The following is a 21,542-nucleotide window of genomic DNA, read 5'->3' as shown; positions in this document are numbered from 1 at the left end:
TCCGGGCGCTGCGGGGCAGCTTGTCTTTCTGGTCGACCCTCCCGCTGACAGTCCTGGGCAGGATAGCACTGTTGAAAATGGTGGCGCTCCCCCGCTTCCTCTATTATTTCCGAACGCTGCCTGTCTGGATTCCCCAGGGGGTGTTTAGGGAACTGCGGTCAATGATAACTGGCTTTCTATGGGGGCATGGCCGCCGCAGAATAGCCCTGAGCACGCTACTTCGCCCCAAGCTGGAAGGGGGCATGGCCGTGCCCGACCTAGAGCTGTATTATCTAGCGGCGCAGTTGCAGGTCCTTACGCAGAACGTAGCCAGGGTGTTCCGGGGACCGGAGGAGGACCGGGATCGGGGGATACAGCGCCACGTGCTGTCATACATCATTATGCAGCAGCGGCTCGAGTTACGGGCCCGCACCATGGAAGAGCGGACGCTCCGGCTGTGCTGGCAGAGGAGCCTTCGGAGAGCGGGGGCATCGCGGCCTTACGCCCCGGAGATCCCGATCGGGATGTTGACGGCATTGCCGCACGGAGGAGATTGGTCCCCGTTGTTGGATTGGGAGGAGGCGGGGTTGCAGGTGGTGGGCGACTTGTACATAGATGGGGCTCTGGCGCCGTTCGAAGTGCTACGGGACCAGTTCGGACTGCCTGAGGGGGGCTTCCTCCTACATGCGGCAGTTGTGGCTGCCGTACAAAAGCACTGGAAAGAGGGGCTCTTGGAACCCGCGACGACTATGGCGTGCCAATATGTGGTAATGGCGGCTGGTACATTCAAAGCTGTGACGTGCCTCCATAATAGGATGCTGAACGAAGGGCTGGAACCACTCCACGGGCTCAAAGCTAAATGGGAGATGAGCGTTGGCCGGCCCATACCGGATACGGCATGGGGCCATATCCTGCGACGCACGTGGAAGGGCACTAGGAACGCGCGCTTTCAGCAGGTCCATTTCTATGTGCTCCATAGGGCCTATTTAACTCCTGAGAAACTACAGCGGTACTTTCGGGTGCCGGATGCCTGTTGCCCCCGGTGTTCGTCCCCAGGGGCGGACATGGACCATTTGTTTTGGGGGTGCCCACAACTGGGGACCTATTGGGCAGAGGTAGGGGAACTCCTGAATGAAGTGACTGACAGGGAGGTAGAATTCGACATGGCGGCGTGCCTATTGCTCTGGTTCCCGCATACTAAGCACACCAAGGTGACAAGTAAATTCATAGACCTGGGTCTGATATTGGCACAGAGGGAAATATCGTGGCACTGGAAGTCCAGGGGAGGTCCCTCACTGCGTAGATGGAAGAATGAGTTGCTGCGGTGGTCTGACTGCGAGAGTGTGCTCCGGATGAAGCAAGCAGTAAAGTTGGGGAATGAGAAGGCACTGGATGCGGCGCGTGCATGGGAGTTAGTGGTACAGGCTCTGCGTGATTCTTTGGTTGAGGATGAGGAAGGCGAGAACTAAGCCGCTGGACACCGCGGGGCGAACACAGAAGTATGGTACTACGCACTGTAGTGGACCCATCCAACTCGATAGGGCGAAGCACACACCTTAGCAGTTGCCAGGGGAGGGAGGGCTTTGGGGAGGTTGGTTGTAGGGGGTTTGGGGAGGGCCGGAAGCCATTGGAGGGTTGCTTGTTAGGGCCTTGGACCTACTGGGGCGGTGGGCACTGAGTGGAGGGTAGCTGACTGGGTGGAACGGCCAGGTGCGAAGACCCATATAGCCTAGGGCAGGCCCCGGCAAGGGCGATTTCATTGATTATCACGGAGATGGCTGACGGGAGTGTTGTTGTGGGTGGGGGGGTAAAAGCAGATACACAAAACGACCTTCCGCCAGGGTCCCACTGGGACGTACACTGTGATGTGTTCCTTTTGAGCGATGTGATACGCCGCCCGGCCCCCGGGATGCGGGCTGAATGGCTGTGTACAACTGTGAACTGTCATTGGACGGGGGGAGCCCACAAGTGCACTGGCTGTTTAATTGTATCCTGTGGTTTATAACTCTGCAATAAAAATATAATTTAAAATAACTGACATAAGGCTTGACAACAACTTATCATGAGCTTAACAAAAATGAAGATAGCATGAAACAAACCATGGGAACACCACTCGGCTGCAAACGCAACGTTGAGGATAGGTCCAGTAAAAGCCATTCTAGACGTGTACAGAATTAAGGCAGTGGCAGTAGAAACATAAGGTGCAGAACTATGAGTGTCACTAAAAAATGCCTGAGATACAAATGAAAGGTTTCCAAAGAAAAATTCGGCTTGGACCCCACCCAAGATCATAAAATTGGAACGTGGACTCCACACTACAGAAGGCAGAACCAGATGCAGGCAATACTGTTCTTGGATAGTAAACATTTAAATTCCCGCGTAGAGATGATCCAAAAGTCCATGTACAGCGTTATTAGCATAAAAGTATCGAGGAACAGTTGCTGGATAAATCAAGTGGAAATTACTCTAAAAATATTTGGCTACTGCATATTGGGGAAGAATTTAAGAACATTGAATGCAACAAGCATAACAGCCATCAAAGTCGATTTCTTGCAGAGGAAAGCAAAATGTGATTACTAGTGGTGCCAAAGAAGCTTCTCTGACAAAAACATATTTGGCATTAAAAACCAACAATTAATGGCAAAGCCAATAGGTCTGGCATTGGCTATCAGTCTTCTGGATGTATCAAAACTTGATTTTCATTTTTTTGCAAAGCGTACATGTTGGGGGAAAATGCAGGTTCCCCCTCAATTTAAAGAGAATATATTCTCGATCTTAAAAAGCACATATTACCGTAATAGTCCATGTCAGTAAAGAAGTGCTTCTAGCCAGAAATTTAGTAAAATCAAAAGATCTTATCTAACCCTAGACCTAAAAATGGCCAAGAATCTTAGCTCAACACCACCATCTCCAAGGGACTGACTTTTCATGTATTTAAAATTTGAGGTTAGAAGTCAACTTCAAGTATTTAACATGGAATGGTCAACTAAAGACAATTGCAATGGTTAATGCACATGCACGCCTGGAGAACTAGGGAATAATACCTTACTGTAGGAAGGTAGGATCCTTCTGCATGGTTACACCCACTTTTTGCCTGGTGCTAAGTTGTTATTGACTAGTCTGACTGGAATCCTGCAAATCAGGACTCCAGTCTATCTGCTTTCTCCCTACATTTGTTAGGTTCAGTACATCACAGGTTGGATACTAGAGTAGCCTTATAAGTCTCTAGTATATGGTACTAAGGTACCCATGATATAGGTACCCCAGAGGTACCCCAGGGCTGAAGCATGTATGAGACCTGCTCTCTCCCCCAGCAGCTACGCTGTTGTGCCGCTGCCCCAGTTTCACCTCTGCTAGTAGGTGTTCGAGGCCTTCCTCCACCCGCAGGCTCCTGCCTGCCCTCATCCCTGGTGGTACAGTGGGAGAGCCTTGCTCTTCTGCTGGTCCGCTGCTGTCCGTCCTTGTTGGGGTTTGTTATTGTGCCTTTAGTGTCTTGTTATTGTGCCTTTTTCCCTCTTTGTGCCTTTTTGCCTGTTTTTCTGTCTTTCCTGTTGTTCCGGTTTGTGTCCTCCGTGCCAGTTTCCTTCCCGGCGCTGCTGCCCCTCCACCTGCCGGTTCGCGCTCCCGCCTCCCAGCTGCACTTCCCTCCTCCCTTTCCTATTTAATGGCGGCCGCTGCTCGGGTGTCCAAGCAAGACCTCTGACCTCCTGCTCAGAGACCTGCTCGCTCCAACAGCAGCTCCGCTGTTGTGCCGCTATCCCATTTCACCTCTGCTGGTAGGTGTTCGAGGCCCTCCTCCATCCGCAGGATGATGGTCCATTGGGAGAGCCTTGCTCTTTTGCTGCTCTCGGTCTCTGTGTCCCTTTGTTCTGTCCTTGTTGGGGTCCTGTTATTGTGCCTTTTTCCCCTTTTTTTCTGTCTTTCCTGTTCCTGTTTGTGTCCTCCATGCCCGTTTCCTTCCCGTCGCTGCTTCCCCTAAGGCCGCTCCCCCATGCCGGTTCCCGCTCCCGCCTCCCAGCTGCGCTTCGCTCCCCCTTCCCTATTTAAATGCGGCCGCTGCAACTGGATCATGGTCAAATTGCCCAGATAAGTGTCTAATTATGGATAGCATGGCAGGCAGGAGGTTGCACTAAGTTTTCAGGATGCAGAGAATATAAAAGTAAGAAGAAATAATTTAGTGTTCGGCAACAGTGAAGTGTCGAGGTGGTGAAATGAATTGTACCGTTTTAAATGTGCACTTGTTTAATTATTTCAATCTAATAAAGTATCGTTTGATTTGATTAGTGAGCTTGGTGATCAATGAATTGGTGAAAACACATATTATATCATCAAAGCATCACTTTCCTTTCAGTGTTTTCTCTGTTTCTACTGCGAATGATGGGTCAAATGTTGTATAGTATGCATCTCATTCGAAAGTCTTGGTGCTCAACATCAACTATCTTGGCTGTGTTCCTAATCTTCATTAAACCTATTCTATTCTTATAATCTGAATGGCTTTACTACACATTTCTTCAATGATCCAAGTCTGTCAGCTATGTTTGACAGAGATTCCATTCACCATCACTCTTATATGCTATCCAATAGTATACTAGAGTCTGTAAAGGACCCATACAACATATTGGTATTATATTGCTCTATGCAAAAATTGAAGTAAATAAGCGGAGACGTGTAAAAAGCTATTATAAACCAGGATTCCAACAGCAAATCAGAGCTAGGTGAATACTCTAAAGATTATGTGAGCCTGGATAGGCACGACAGGCTTTGAGAAGAACAAAATCCTTTCTTTCTATGTCCCAGTTCAGTTTTGTAAGCAGAGAAGGTAAGTGGTTATAATACGGCCTCTTGTGTATTCTGCTTTGGAACACTGATGCATATTGGAAAGCATTGAAAAAGAATCTGGAAGGACTTGTAGGTGCTGGGTTATACGCAGGTTCATTGAATGCTTCCTTGACTTGCTGGGCACTAGCGGTGCATTTTCTGAACTCCTGTAGAGACATTGTTCCTCTTACCTCTAGTCTTTTGGAGTACCTCAATACTGTCACCATGTAGAAACGGATACCTTTGTAACCAACATCATTTGTTTGTGCTCATTAGAGATCTTGGGCCAATGTCTTTGTCTTCTTGACAACATTTTTAGGTGGAATCCATTGTATTGCTGCATGTACTGTCACAAGGAATTCTTTTTGAAAGTGAACCTCATAGCATCCAGTACTTTTATTGCACAACATCCAACGTTCATAAAAGATACTATACCCAAGCATTGTTAGAAAGCTTGCAGACTTGGTTAATATGCTCCACTGTCATCTGGCTCACTCAGCACAAATGCATGCCACATCTGACAAGCCAGGTAGACTTTTAGCCTACCTATTGCATCAGGAGCACCCCCATAGGCCAATCCACAACATATGCGATGACCAGAGCCGTATACCCCACAAGAAACACGATAATCGTACGGCCATGACCAAGCATTATGCAACACTAAGTCTACCACCCACAGAGACCACCTGCAGATCAGCCCCTTCCTCGGTTCGATAGAACCACCTGCGATTTCCCTAAACCAATACATGGCGCTTGAGTCCCCATCACTATTGATGAAGTGTGCCTAGCTTTAACACTAGCATCAGGTAAGGCGCCGGGCCCCGGCTGGCTCCCAGTGGAATTTTTCAAGACGTACGTTGATACACTGGTCCCATAACTAGATGCTCTCTAAACTCTACACTAGAAAGTTCTTTGTTGCCAGCTTCACTGCGATAGGCCAGCTTAGTCTCATTGTTGAAGCTGGGCAAAGACTCCACAGCCTTGGGCCTATAGATCCTGTAGCTATTCAAAACGCAGATTATAAAATCCTGGGGAAAATACTCGCAGACCGTCTCGCGCCCCTCACCCCTGCCTTGGTACACCCAGACCAGAATGGGTTTATCCCCGCTCGTAGCACTTCCCTCAATCTTCGTAGTTGTTTTTTTAGAGTTTCAGTGTATGTACCGCTCCGCTGGCCACACTCGGGGAGCCTGGTTTTAGACCTCAAGAAGACCTTTGACTCTCTTGAATGGGATTATCTTTTTGCTGTTCTGGCCAAGTTCGGTTTTGGGCCCACATTCATCGGCATGGTCAGGCTGCTTTATAAACACCCGACTGTCCGTGTGAAAACGGGTCCTTACATCTCTTAACCTATTGCTTTGGACGCTGGGACTAGGCAGGGCTGCCCCTTGTCCCCCACTTTTCTCCCTAGCAATGGAGCCCTTGGCGGAATATGGCTGCACTCTGGTAGTTGTGGGCATACCTCTAGGAGATGGAATCCACACAATATCACTGTATACAGATGATATCCTAATGTACATGAAAGATGTTCACGCTATTCCTTCCTCATTGGCTCACACTCTGAAGTCGTTTGCCGATGTGTCTGGGCTGCGCATCAATGCGGCAAAGTCCTCTTTATACCCCTTTTCAGAATCCACCTAGGACCCTTTTTATACCCTGAATGGGAACCAAGTAATGTGGTGTGCCGATTCCTTTCGATACCTAGGTGTCCGCATTTATCAGCGAGAAACTGACCTCTTCGACAGAAACCTAGGTAGAACGACGACTGCCATCCATGATCAGCTCACCTTTTGGGGTACCCTCCTGCTATCTCTCTCTGGTAGGATCGCTCTCACCAAAATGGTGATCTTTCCTCTGCTCCTCTATTACTTCCCTAGCCTGCCCCTCTATGTCCCCCCTCCTTTCTTTAATGGATTGGAGAGAGCGATCAGAGATTTTATCTGGGGCACCTATCACCACTGTATTTCCATTAATAAGCTTTACTTACCCACAGATCGGGGCGGCCTTGCAGCTCCTAACATAACATAAAATGTGTATTTGTAAAGCGCACATTTACCCCGCTGGGGTCTCTTGGCGCTGAATAACAGATGTTTATTGTTACCCACCTCAATGGTACTCATTTTATCGACCTCGGATGGATGAAAGGCTGACTGCACCCGCCGGGATTTTAACCTGTGACCATGAAGTCGAACACAGGCCCCTGCAGTGGATGCATTAGTCCACTGAGCCACCAGAACTGGCTAACTTAGGGAATTACTATCTCGCTGCACAACTGCAACGGATTGCCAGACGGCTGGCCTCTCGACAACTCACTGACACAGCCACACTAAGGAAGCCCCTATCATACCTTTCCCTTCTTTACCTGTTTCACCCTTGCTCAAAGCATGGGGCCATAGACTCCCTGTTGCTCAAAGTAACACAAATACTATTGCAGAAGCCTTTTTGTCACCCGAACCACAATACCATATGCCCCCACTATAACACTTAAGGGAACGCCCAGAGAACTGCAGGTCACCACGGCGGGCAAGCTACACAACTGGGAAGAGGCAGACATCCACAACACTTGAGATCTCTTACGGGCTGGGGGCCTCATACCTTACACTGTGCTGGTCTTAGAGGAGGGGCTGCACCTGGGCTGCTTCTTCCTACACCATTCCCTTATAACAGCCCTAGCGGCTCGCTGGGGAGACTTAACCATTGAGCCCTCCACACATTTCACGATTCAGTACCTGCATGTAATGAGTTCCGGGTGGCACCTAACTTGGTGGTTCGCCGCCTCCATTAGACAGCATTCTGCAATCTTGTTACATCCTCTGAAGCTACATTGAGAGGCACACTTGGAACGCCCCTTCACTCACTCTGAATGGGCGGCTGCATTAGAGAGTCCCACTCATATACTCCGCAACCAGCGCTTCCACCAGATCCAATTTTTTATCATACACAAAGCGTATTTTAGCCCAGCTAAAATTAATAGGTACTTTTGCTACACAGACACTACCTGCCCTCGTTGCCAAATGGTTGCCGTAGACCTTTTACATATGCTATGGCATTGTCGCTACCCTTACTAGATACTGGAGCACGGTGGCCGCTATCCTTACCCGCTGCACGGAACGTGACCTCCCCTTTCACTGGGAAACCTGTCATCTGCACCTCTTCGCCAGCAGTAAAAAACACAAAGTCACATCCCACTTTCAATATCTGGGCTTGGAAACTGCCAAGCGACTGATCACTGGGAGATGGAAATCCCCTGATTTCCCTCACACCCTGGCGTGGTGTCGCTCTTTACTGACATGGGCCGAAGCAGAGAGCATTGCCCTGCACAGGGAGAATTTACTGGGTTTCGGCAAACTTCCACTAGCGGCCAATTGGGACGCAATATTGGCAAGCTTGCTGGGTGACAGAGCCATGGATTTGGGGGGGGGGGTGTATCCCAAGATGGAGAGCCGGCCATTGGGGTGACAAATTGGGGGTTCCCATTCATCCCTACAGAGCCAAGGCGTATCGTTACTAATGGTCTCTTTCACAATCAGTCAGTGGTTATTCATATATCACATGCATCACTTATTTGCTAATGTGGGCGGTGCTTACGTAGGCGGGTTTAATGCGGGTGGGCATAGTGGCGGCATACCACTAATAGTTAGTCCTGTATTATGCTTTATTCTTTTTGTCCTCATTTTACTATACCCCATTTCATCTGTGTAGAATCTGTTTATGAAAAATGGTGCAATGCACGCATTCGCATGTGATATTCATGGGCATTTACATTGTGTCAACACCATTATCTCATCATTATACATTAGTTCTTTAGGTTTATTGAATCCATACTGTGATGTCCTGCAGATTCGAACACCCCCCTATTCCTGGGGTCATTCATGGTGTTACTCTGTATATATCACTGTCTTCATTTGTTTCCTCATCGGAAAAATAATAAACAGGCTTTTCCACACAAAAAAACATGTTCTGCTGTCCCCAATGATCTCTTACTGGTTGAAAAAGCAGAATGCAGACTGTTCCTTCAACTCTTCAGGAAATAGTGAATTTACATTCGTGTTCAAACACAGCTTACTCTTTGGAAGACATCAGCCAAAATAGATCAATAGCCACTGTGAGGAACCAGAATTTCAATAATTGCTTACAATGTCTTGCATATCCCCTTTAAAGTTTGAATGTTGCGTTCTTCAGCCCATAGCAATAAATGGGCTGAGAGATATTTATGGCAGGGATCAGCTAAATAGGATTCAGTAGAGATAACCGAAAGTTCACCTAGCTGGAATTATCTATAGTTATCTGTGAAATGCAGTCTTATTCAGAATTCAGAAATGCCTGGTTGATCAGAATGTCAAACAATCGCAGAAAAGTAAGAACATACAGCTTGGGTATTAGTGGCAAGTTAATAAAGTATTCTAATCATGAACCCATGCTGCATATCCCAGCATAGACAAACCTCCATATCACTTTAGGAAGACGGTAAATCTCACTTGAAAGCAAATATCAAAGGTTGCTTCTGAATGGCTCACAAGACGTGTATGTTTAATTATCAAGTGCACTTGAGGTCCTGTTAAAAGAGTTCATTGCTATATTTAAGCTTTTTGGACAGTTTCTGGACAAAGCAAAGCTGGAATCATTGGGTAAGGTGCTTGAATCAGAATGTGCTCTAATTCCATAGGAACTCCTACCATGTTCCCACTGCCCCTTGCTAGTCTCAACTGGGTTTGTCATAAGTTTTATTTTGTGCCACCCTGCCCGGTCTTTATAATTGTTCTCGGTGAATCTCCTTTGCCAACCTTACGACACATTACTAGGTTATACAAGAGCTCAGGTTACGCTTACAATTCAGGTTAGGTTTCAAAGGTTATTGTAGGGAACAGATTATCTACTTCCTCTGTTAGTTACTGAGTATCATATTTTGTTGCAGTTACCTGCCATTATTTGCACTGGTTAATCTGATGTAGCACCACTGATTGACTGTCAGTAATCTTGCCAATTTTGGGAGAGGATTAGTGCATGCAGGACTTTAGAATGTATTATTTTAATGAACTTGTCATACAACAGACTTGTTACTCTTGATTTGGCAATAGATAGAAACAACCATACCCATCCGGTGCCTATTTTGTTCTAATAATATATATTATTTATGCTCACAATTGTGTTACTTCGATGAAGTGCATTACGATCAGAAATAGTGCTGGCAAATTACAGTAATCAGGACAAGTATTTACACAGATGACATGAATAGAAACCATGATGGTAGAAGGTGAAAGAGGAACTGTGAGGTGGATTTAATGATGTCTTGGTACATATACTGGTTGATGACCCGTAAGACGAACACATTATGGTGTAATGCTAGACATCGTTACAAAGGCAACAGTGAAAATTAACACCCTCTGTACATACCCAAATAGATCTCTTTGTTCTGCTTACTGAGTGATATGCTCTCAGACAACCAGATGACTTACATACTTGAGTATCCCATCCTTGTGGATTAATTCACATTTGATGCACATCAACATTTGTTCTGCTTCTTGGTTTGATGGAACTCAACCTTCTTAGGACTTACCCTGGTAAACATTAGAGCCGTGGAGTGTTGAACACTTGTGGAAGGTTCAATCTGAATCGCCTCGAAGGGGCTTGAGGATACCAGTTTGGTCCAATTCAAATTCAGTTTGCTATGTGCACTGTTTGTATGCACAAGAAGCATGGTAGGGGCTCCCATGGTGCTCCACACATAGTGCACAGTGTCCTCCAGTCCCACAGCCCTTATATGTAGGAGATTCACTGTGGTTCCGTTGTATGTGGAATTGAATTCAATGTGAATCTGCAAGAGAAAAATCACAAATGTTTTCAACATTTCTTTTTCTGAACACAAACACTTACTCAAACAACATTTTGGTAGCTCTTATGAGAAAAACGTTTGCCCTCATTTCACGGAGGGCCAATAGAATTCTGAGCTTCCCATACAGTGAATAACCACCAATCCGAATCTAGTGATAGGCATTCTCGAAAGGGAAAATGGGAGCTTGTTTCAGAGAGGTTAATGATGTGAATAAACATTCAACAGTGCCGCTTACAAAGGGACAATAATAAAATTTCAAGACACACAAAGACATGTCTTATACAATCAACTGTGATCCTGCCAATCATGAGCAATAAATGATCACAAAGGATAAACTTTACTACTAAAATTCTTGCATGTTTTGCACACCAAACAGCTAAAAGCTCATCTTGCTAACATCAATAAGTAAAGAGACCAAAGTGCGCAAACACCCCTCCCCACCACATAAAAAGTGCTGCATTTGCTGGAAGAAGCAGTGGCCAGAAGGTGAGGGTTGGGTAGCAACACCTTTAATAAAAAATAATAGATTGGCAAAACCAATAGGTCTGGGTTAAATATGCTACCACATTCAGCTTCAACACATTGGAGCAAGACACACGGAAGGGAGCCAGTAAGAGCAGACACAGAGGTCTATGGTTGTATAATACTCCCTTGTGCAGTTCAGTGTAGGCACTCGAGTGGAGGGGGAAGTACACACTTATAAAGCCAATAGCATTAGTTGAGAGATTATACTCCATGGACCTGAGCCAAAACACGATTGACCAAGTTTGAGGCCAACAGACAAAAGAGTTGTCAAACACAGCCAGAGATCAAAAGTGGGGGACCCAAAAGTCCACTCTATTTTATTATTGGCTATAGGACAACTTGACATCCGCGTATGAAAATTCAGACCTAACACTGACTCACTTCAGGCTTTCCTCAAGCATAGGAATTTTAAACCGCTCTTTGGCAATTTCTGAAATAAATTAATTACTGGCAAATTCAACAACAGCCTGTGTGGACGGCAACTCTAGGAGTCATGCTTCAGAAGGTTTCAATCCTGTGCCAAAGCCTCCAAGCTGCCAACCGACTATCCTGATAAGCCACTGACTGTGACTGAAAGCACCATTACAGGGCAACTCTCGGCTATAAGTAGCCGTAAGAATTCACAAAGACTCCAGGCACTATACCGCAGACCACAAATACGTATATAGCAGACATGCTTATGTTTATAATAGAAATGGACGAGATAGTCAGAATCAATTGTCAGAAAGAACGCCACTTTAAAGGGTCATATTTTGGATTTGACTGCATCACTAGGTATAGTGCTGAAGAAGGCTAGAAGGAATTGAGGTTAATTCACCACCCGTGGCAGCCAAAATGTAGGCTAGGGAAGAACTTTATAGAGCAGAATAAATGCTTAATGACACACGTTAACATGGACAAATCAAACAAGATGATCCAGTGAGAACATCAGTATGTGACATCAAAGCAGTGAGTTTCTGCAGCAACTTATCCATCTGGATGATTTCTATTTTTAGACCAACAACTATACACAAACGACCAAAAGCTGGTCTGTGGCATGCACAATATTTGAAACTATCAGCACATTTCTTCAAAGGGTGGTGAAAAAGAAATTGAGGTCAGAGCACATGCAGCATGACATGAATAATTTCCTGTTTGTTGGTGCTGCAAAAAAAAGCAGAAGAGAGTACGATGATGCTGAGGGATGTGACTAGGTTGGAGGTGCAAACAATGACCTTAACCTTCCTGGGCACTGAATAGGACTAAGTAGCTAGATTGCTCGTACACTAACTACTGACACAGAGGGCTCATGCATGATGTACAAAGCATTTTCAGATTTCACTCAGTAAAGAAAAGCCAGTGTTTGACCAGCTTTTCAGGGAATCTGGACCTGCCAGATGGGCAAGCTTGAAAGGGCCAGTGTAGAGGTTATCTTTTTGGTCCAGTCGCAGCTCATGGGACCAAAACAAAATGGCAAACATAGAAGCCATTTTAATATGGCCCATTTGGCAGTCTAGACCCCCCAAAAAGCCAGTCTAACACCAAGTAAAGCACATCATATATTAGGGCAGCTTAGTTCTGCCTGCAAGGCAATAACACCAGAGACAGTGTTTTGCAGACAGGTGGGAATGGGAGGAGTGTCCAACCTCAATATGTAGTTAAAGAGAATAAGGTACATGTCATTGGCAGCACACTTTCTTGGATGGATACCATGGTGTGACAACGTGGTTACCATCAGACCAGTATTTATGGGAAGTACAAACTTTCTTGGATGCAGCAGAAGTGGGGTGGGGCAATGGTTGATTAAAAGGTTTTGGGCAGGTAAATGGTAGAAAGAAAATTAGCCAGAACAGTGGTAGAGAAAACTGAAATATTGCACCCCTAGAATCATTTCCAGTTACCATGAGCAGGTGTACCTCCTTTTCAAAAGAATATGATTTTCAAAGGATGATTCCTCATTCAAATAACACACATTGATCCTGGTTGATTTGGGTGAAAGTTGTTCTTTTAATTCACCTTATTTGTTATAATCATTTCACTCATTTTTGGTTTGTCATACAATATTTGACGATCGAAGATTAACCCTAGGAACCGTTAAGAGATCTTTCCACTGTCAAATATTGGATTTTAACCACAATGTTTCACTAATAACTCGAAAATGTACAGTTTCACCGTTGACTTCGTAATGTTAAAATGTAAAGATTAGCCTTGAGAAAGCCCTGGCTCTAATAGCCAAATAGGGCGAAACACGTGCCGGCTGTTCTCAGTTTTCTAAAATTTGCACTATGACAATCCAAAATTAAGTGAAATGATTATAACAAATGTCGTGAATTAAAAGAACAACTTTCACTCAAATCAGCCAGGATCAATGTATGTTATTTGAATGAGGAATCATCCTTTGAAAATAATATTCTGTTGAAAAGGAGGTACACCAGCTCACAACCCTTCACTCAACTGTATATTCAAGGCTGTAAAGGTCCAGAGCCTTGAGCACAAGTGCCTCCAAGAGCAATAGGTATTCATATCCAGAATCAGGATCCCTGGGCCGTTCCCTTTTCTCCCAATTGTACACTATAAATTCCAATATCTTCTTTTGAGGCTTAAAAAAGCTTCAGTGATCTCCGCTGAATGAAAAAGTGGTCATGGTCAACCATATGCCAGAAAACATACATAAAGAAACTATGAGGTCCACTGGCCTACAGACAATAGCAAAAGAATGTTTCCTCACGGAACGGTGCAAGAAAATATTTGATTTATCAAACTTAAGTTTGAATTTTATAATGGATGCCAGCAGCAAGAAATAATGATTTTAGTTTATTCCAGTTTAGGTTTAGGAATGTCGCTAATAAATTGTTTATTTATTCTCCCTTTTTTCGCCTCCAGCCATTTGCTTGGTGCATGACTATGCTTAAAGAACATGTTCTTTCTGATTTTTGATCTTATTACCTTGCAGAATGTAAATAACAATGAAGCATTCAGGCTAGAAATAAATATGACCAAGGCAATGGCACTGGTTAATAGGGAAAAATACATCAAAATGCAACTTGGGAGGAACTTAGTTGGAAACATTAACGGAATAGAAGTATCTAGGGGCCTTGTTTGACAAAAAAAAAAAAAAAGATTGGTTCAACTCACGTGTATCAATTTAGAACTAAAGGCGGGGGGGGTCACAAGGCGTGCGAAGTTAACATCAATAGAGCATTGATAGCCATGAACTACAGTTTGGTCTTTGTGGTAATATAATTTGTACCATGCTGTAATGAGTTTAACTATCTGCGCAATACATTTATGTCATCATGCCTATATGTGGGGTTCTGTACCTATTAACTTAGGACACAACAGAAAGGCACATTTTAAAGATCTTTTCCACCGGCTCCAACAGAACTATGCACTTTACTTGTAAAAGAGCAGTACCTTCTTGCCAGCAGTTTGGAACTTACGTGAACAAGCATTTGCAATGCAATAGGTCTCGCATTAGGAAAGTGTGAGCTATTGGTATTGTAAAAGTAATTTTTTTTTTAATATGTGTTGGCTTTGAAAATATATAAATTAATAGCATTGTTATTCACAAAGCCAACAGCTTACACTTTCCTAATGCGAGTCCTATTGGCTACGGCAATGCTTGTTGGTAGCAAGCAAGGACAGTGCTGTTGTGGTGCTGAGTGACGTGGTGGTGTCCCCGAGTGACGTGGTGGTGTCCGAGTGACGTGGTGGTGTCCCCAAGTGACGTGGTGGTGTCCCCAAGTGACGTGGTGGTGGTGTGATGTGGTGGTGATGTGGTGGTGTCCCGTGGTGGCGTCCCCGAGTGATGTGGTGGTGTCCCCGAGTGATGTGGTGGTGTCCCCGAGTGATGTGGTGGTGTTCCCGAGTGATGTGGTGGTGTCCCCGAGTGATGTGGTGGTGTTCCCGAGTGATGTGGTGGTGTTCCCGAGTGATGTGGTGGTGTTCCCGAGTGATGTGGTGGTGTTCCCGAGTGATGTGGTGGTGTTCCCGAGTGATGTGGTGGTGTTCCCGAGTGATGTGGTGGTGTTCCCGAGTGATGTGGTGGTGTTCCCGAGTGATGTGGTGGTGTTCCCGAGTGATGTGGTGGTGTTCCCGAGTGATGTGGTGGTGTTCCCGAGTGATGTGGTGTTGTTCCCGAGTGATGTGATGGTGTCCCGAGTGATGTGGTGGTGTCCCCGAGTGATGTAGTGGTGTCCCCGAGTGATGTGGTGGTGTCCCCGAGTGATGTGGTGGTGTCCCCGAGTGATGTGGTGGTGTCCCAGAGTAATGTGGTGGTGTCCCAGAGTAATGTGGTGGTGTCCCAGAGTAATGTGGTGGTGTCCCAGAGTAATGTGGTGGTGTTCCCGAGTGAAGTATCCTCTTAATAGACCTGTAAACAAAACCCTTTTTATGTATATAAAATGGATTAACAAAGCATGGGATGTGTTATGAAGAGAGACGAGTAGGCACAGATCAATACTGCAATGAATTTCTTAGCCAAGATTGATTTCATATGGTTTCAACGCAATGTGCTGGTTATACATTAGGTATATTGAGTCCTTGTTATAGTGCAAAATTCACGTGTTTATGCTTTATGAGGTTTGACCATGAACGCATTTGTTTTGGCAAGGCAGACGTCATCAATAACAGCGCTTCATCAATTATGCCACTCCTACTAGGCCTAATCCCAAATACAATTTGCCCGTAGTCGTTTAGTACAGAGAAGTGCTAGTGAAGTTGCGAAATAAGAAAGTCTCTGACACTGAGCATACAGCTGACAACACTAGAGAACAGAAAGGCGATAAGAGGCGCACGGTCTTTTAACAAAGCTGATTTAACTTCTGACAAAATGTTCCCGTGGGATATTCATGCTAATTATACCAAGAAGAGCAGCAACTTGATAGTAAGTAAATCATGAAATCAGGCATTAAATACCCCTGCTTCGCAACGAAGAGGTGTATAAACCAACAAATATAATGTACAAATGTAAGAAGACTGGGAATACTGCATAACTGTAGAAAACGCGCTTGTAAAAAATAGAAAAGAAGAACAAACAGATCAATGTTGTGGGGTGCTTCGTCTTGCAGTAAGGAACAATACCATCAGCAGGTAATCTAAACTACAGCCAGCCTCTTCTAAAGAATAGGCAGGGTGAGAGAGTGTGACTAACTCAACTGGGCATTTGTTAGGTGAAGTCACCCGGCGTGCAAGGCATCAGCTGTGCAGTCACCTTGCAGTCCCCGCGGGCCCCGACCACACTTCAAATTATATAAAAAATGTGGTGGCTTGCTCAATATTATCGGTCTTGCCAGTGTGTATGTGTTTCTTCCAGCACGTTTTATCCACATTGATGATGTTACCCACGTGTACCACTGTTGGATCTTTGCCGCCAACACTTTGTCTGTATTTCTAATTCACCGCATTTTTATGCGAAAATCTCAAGCAGGTATGCCTCAGGTAAACGACATCTGGACAGGACACAGTACTCCGCCTCCATGGGTCTGCGTGGGGTGCCCCCACTCTGTGGACACCTGTGCTGTGTATCAAAAAGTGCAGTGGTCACAACAACTCACATGGGCTTGTGTGAGCCATGGAAAGAAGTGCAGTGGCTCGCTCCCATGTGGGCGTGAGGTGGAGACAAAAATGCAATGGGTCACAACCCACGGGGCCACCCTATGCTACGTGAGGTAGTGGTGGGGGAGGGGTCACAACCCATGGGGCCTCCCTATGCTCCATGAAACAGTGCAGGGGGTCACGTCACGAGCTTGGAGCATGCGAAGCAGTGCAGGGGGCAGTACACTCTAACAAGTGTTCTCCTACGTTATGGTTATCCATTCATAATAAATACAATACGATTACCTCGCTCTGAGCACCACATCCCCTTAGATAACGGTCCAGTGGCTCATTACGAAATGGAATCATAGAAAATAATTGTCTGCGCTCTAAAATACTTTTTTGAAAAGCTGTTGTAACGTTGTAAAGCATGGCGTGCGAAATGTGTGGTAGTGCAAGTCCGGGCTCTCAGGGTGATATTTAAGGAGGGTGGGGGTATTAAATGCATAATTAGGTGTGTGAAGCTGGAGAATAGGGGGTGCTGTCTGCGGCGTCAGCGGGCTGAGGATTAGGGGTTTGTAAAACAAGGCCACAGCTTTCACTGTGTATAATCAGCATGCAGAGTGAAAAATACACGGAACACGGTGTTCCAGTCTTTCAAATCTCGTGCAGCATCACACATTACTCACATGTAGTAAATGCATGTACTTCTACACACCACACGTCAAATTCACCTCTCATCCAAAGTACAGATCTGCATGCTCATGTTAAACAAGCATTGGCCGCGCAGCCGGTCCGCGAAATGAAAAATTTAAAAACAAGCTTTTTTTGCGTTATTGAAGGTGTAAAGCTCAATGATTATGTTCCTCTGCCCACAGAGGCACGCCAATGATAATGAAACTCACCAGAAAACCTAACAGACTTCTAAAGATTGCAACTTATTTAAATTTATGGAATGAAAATCGAATACATGCTGGAGCGTCAACAGTGCCGGTAAAAAGGGAAGAGGTTTGTAACTTTATTTCACTCTGCACTGCTTTGTTCTAGTCTGTCAAACGTAGGGCTCGGTGCCACATAACCAGCAAGGAAGGATCGGGGTCAAAGTGGCTTTTTTTCTAAAGGCACGTTAGGCACTTTGTGCGTTTTGATTTGGCTTAATAAGTTACACTGTTTTTGAAAAACCTAAAAACAAATATTTAAAACATGCAACGAGACAACATGGATGGCATGAGAAACGAATGCTTCAGAAAAACAAGTAACGGATTTAACTTGACGATTTTAAAGCATTTGCAGAACATCCTTACTGGTTCGTTTGAGACCCATATGAGCAAATTCAAAACAAGCTCTCTGCATTGCTGTGGGGGGGGGGGGGGGGGGGGGGGGGGGAGGAGGCATTCCTTTGAAGTCAGACAAATGGTGGAATGCGAGCGGAAAGCGTGGATTAAAGAAACAAGCATTTACAAGCTCTTGGCATTGCTGTGGGGAGGGGGAAGGAGAAATGCGAGTCATGGCCGCTAGGCCGTGAAGTGTGAAGCAGTGGGCGGGGAAGCGTATCCTTTTGAAGCTGCTGGGCAGAAATGCGAGTCACGGCCTGGCGGCCGTGAAGTGTGAAGCAGTGGGCGGGGAGGCAGGAGCAAATGGTAAGGGGAGCCTTTGAAGAGCAAGGCAGGGGGATAGAAGCGCGTTCACGAGCACGTGCACTTCTACAAATCCTCAGCTTTCTGGTTTGACTGCAATAGGTCTCTCTACGAGACCTAAAAATGGGTTTAATGCAAAGAGCACCTTGCCAATTGCAGGTGTTGACGTGCTTTTATATTCTTCTCTTTTATTTCAAAATTGTGCAAATTATCTTTTTGCAAAGGTTTTAACAATGCAATTACATGAATTATTATTCTTAATAAAGCACGCTTGCAAACCTGCCTCAATGTTTCACTTCAAAACAAAACTCCATGATTATACACGTTTACATCAACAAAGTGCGATGTCAGCAGTATTCAATACAGTACAAGATGGGCTAATGACAGATCTGCATATAGAGAGACTATGAATACGAGTACATGGTATGAGCATAGGGACATATAGGCATTGGGATGAGACTGCCGGGCACGTGGGAGAAGTTTTTTTTAATTTAATATATATATATATATATATATATATATATACATACACACACACACACGTTTACAATATTTTTACTATAAGCCTGCAGCACGCAAAGGCTATCCCTGCTTCCCCAGAGGAAATGTAGTGTCCCCTACACCCCTGTATGATGGTCGCGGTTCAGGAAGGAGTGTCTTTTACAGGGCTGCGGGTTGATCCAAGTACTCGAGAAGCGAGGATTCACTACAAAAGTCAAGTTGGAAGCTAGGGGTTGAGGTGCACTGGTGGAAATGCATTTTGGTCAAAGTACCCACACTTGTTAGGGGCAGTGAATACGGACTGCGGTGTATTGGCACAGCTGCATGTGAATCTTTGGCACTTGCTGCCCAAGGGAGCGTGCTTGGGCTCGACGAGTCAAACTGGTAACACGGGATTGAAGGGAACTAATACAGCTGAGCGCGCAAATGGGTTTAACTTCCGCCATTGTCGGGGCACCTTCCAACAGGCAGTATAACTGCCCCTTGGTTTGAGGCTTATCGCCCTCTCACAACTCTGCTGGGTGCTTCTACCAAAAGGCATCAGCCGATGGAAAAAGTCTCTCCCTGGATCTGTTCTCAACCAGGGAAGCGAACAAAGTTATGTCTCGTCCCTCGTTCTCTCTGCCTCCCGCAGTTCCCTCGCGTTTCATGTTGGTCTTCGGTCCCTCTTCCGGCCCACCTCACCCTCGCAACGCACTAACTCACCTTTCTCTTGAAGCCTTCCTCTTCGGCGCCCCCCAGCTTGAGGAAGACCCCCAGGATACCGGGTAAACAGAGCAGCCATCGCCGCATCATCATCTTCTCCGAATACGCTGCCGGGTTCGAAGCACGTGACCCGAAGCCAAACCAGTGGCACGTGACCGCGCGCGAGCAGCTGAGCAGCAAAACATCCAGACAGGTTACACGACTTCGGACCAGAGAAGACAGAGGACGCGCCACAGAGTTTACATCAAAGAACTAGAACGCAAACTGTCCGTGGTATGCAAAGACAATGAGAGGCTTCCTTTGACGCCATGTTGCAAAAGTGGGAGCTGTTGAGTTCATAGCTCTTCTTATGAATTAGAACGGTGACAATGTGAAAAACATGATTTTTAATTGTACCGTTTTAGTATGTCCGCTATGATCACTGGTAGAGGAATAATGCGCAAGAAAAGATCACGTGGAAGGGTTGACTAAATATGCAGCAACAAATGAAAAGTGTATGGCATAATGCAGTACGTTTTATTACTATACAAGTTAGACATGTTTACATTTGTTAACTCTGTGCAATCAAAAGTTGCCCCGTTCTGAATAAGTTACTTACTTTTTATAGCCCTTACTCTCGCGGTTACTCTATCTAACCGAAGGTTGTAATATCGCCAGGCGCCAAACTCTGCCAAGTTTCCAAAGTCCTTGTTTGATGAGCTCATCAGTCTAGATTTTTTTCCCGAATTCTGGCGCTTGTAGTCTTATGCTGGGATTGGAAAAATATTACTCGGGCTTCGACTCTATAGTTCACACCCAACTCTGGCTAGCCCTGAGAGAACTAGGACTCCTGTAGTGTACTGGTGTAGGCCTAGTAATCAGAGGCTGCAGGACACACGTGTGCTGTTAGTGGCGGGCACGTAACCTGACCACGCCCAGAGCCCTGGGCTTTTTATTCACAGCTCTGCGTGTCCAACGCTTACGTTGGGCTGAACCAAAGTCCCCCTACGCTAGAGGGGACAAACTAAGAGAAACAGTGGGAGGGGGCGTGTGCTGCAGTGGTACACCCCACTGCCAGCGACACTACATTCCTCCTTTACCTAGGGATAAAACAAACTGGAGTACAATGGCACACAAATGTCTCTCATAGTCAGTGGGTGTGCTGTAACAAACATAACGTGCTGTGTTGAACAGTATTCGCCAAATTGTCTCTGGTATAGTCTCTGGAATTACTGTGAAATCCACAACATACAGGATATAAAACAGAACAGTCTTACTTTATTCTCGGCGGGGTCAGTCATCTCGGTCAGTTCAACGCCAGCACTGGGCCACAAAGTCTCGATACCTCTGGGAAGGTTTGGGGCACGGACGTAGACTGTATTTTGCTTGGCTTCGCCCTTCTGCCGTGGTCGGGGACTTTTCTTCCGATTCTCTGGTCTCGTTGAAGCTGGTGCCTTCTGCTGGTCTCTCGGGCTCCTTCTCGCTCAGGGTGATGTTGCCGGTCTGGCTCGTCAGGGTGTCTGTTCCAGTTGGTTCTGACGGTCTGCGCTGGGGGGCCGGGTGCCAGTCGTCCAGTTCCGGATCATCACCTCCTTCGGGTACTTTTTTGAAAAACAAGACGTTCCTTGTTACTACTTCTCCGTTCCTGACAGCAGTGACCATTGTCCCATTTATCTCCGTTACCCTCCAGGGGTCAAGCTCAAATGGTAGATGGAACTTCCCGCCAGGATGGCGATCCTTTACAAGAACCATGTCCCTGACTTGGATTGGGCTGTCTGTCGCCTTCCGTCTTCGGGACGCTTCCTGGTTGTTCTTGGCGCGCTGTTCCATAGACCGGTTCCTGGGGGTTGGGGCTAGCTCCCACGTGGGGTGGTGTGGGATGGTGTCTGCGATTGCCCGGTTGAAGGAGAGCCGGCTGTGGGAGACTCCTGTGGTGCAATGTGGAGTCAGGCGATATTCTCGAAGAAATTGATAGATGGCTAGCTCCAGACTGTGGCCGTCGGCTATTGCAATTTGGATTGTCTTGTTTAGAGTTCTCATTAGTCTTTCGA

General features: G+C 45.9%; 1 protein-coding gene across 1 annotated transcript in view; it reads right to left on the bottom strand.

Moving 5' to 3' along the window:
• The window catches only part of LOC147666196 (glycosylated lysosomal membrane protein B-like), a 104,668-nt gene extending 85,026 nt beyond the window's left edge, over positions 1-19,642 (bottom strand). The window contains exons 1-2 of the mRNA XM_086949222.1: positions 19,513-19,642; positions 10,355-10,612 (exon numbers count right to left, since the gene is read on the bottom strand). Coding sequence (XP_086805348.1) covers positions 10,355-10,612; positions 19,513-19,605 — 351 coding nt within the window. The 5' untranslated portion in view covers positions 19,606-19,642. The remainder of the gene's footprint in view (positions 1-10,354; positions 10,613-19,512) is intronic.
• Between the last annotated feature and the right edge of the window lie 1,900 nt (positions 19,643-21,542).

Source organism: Lissotriton vulgaris, unplaced genomic scaffold (genome assembly GCF_964263255.1).
Source record: "Lissotriton vulgaris unplaced genomic scaffold, aLisVul1.2 SCAFFOLD_637, whole genome shotgun sequence".
Lineage (NCBI taxonomy): Eukaryota > Metazoa > Chordata > Amphibia > Caudata > Salamandridae > Lissotriton > Lissotriton vulgaris.
Note: the sequence above shows the minus strand (reverse complement) of the source record. Positions and strands in the feature narration are given on the sequence as shown.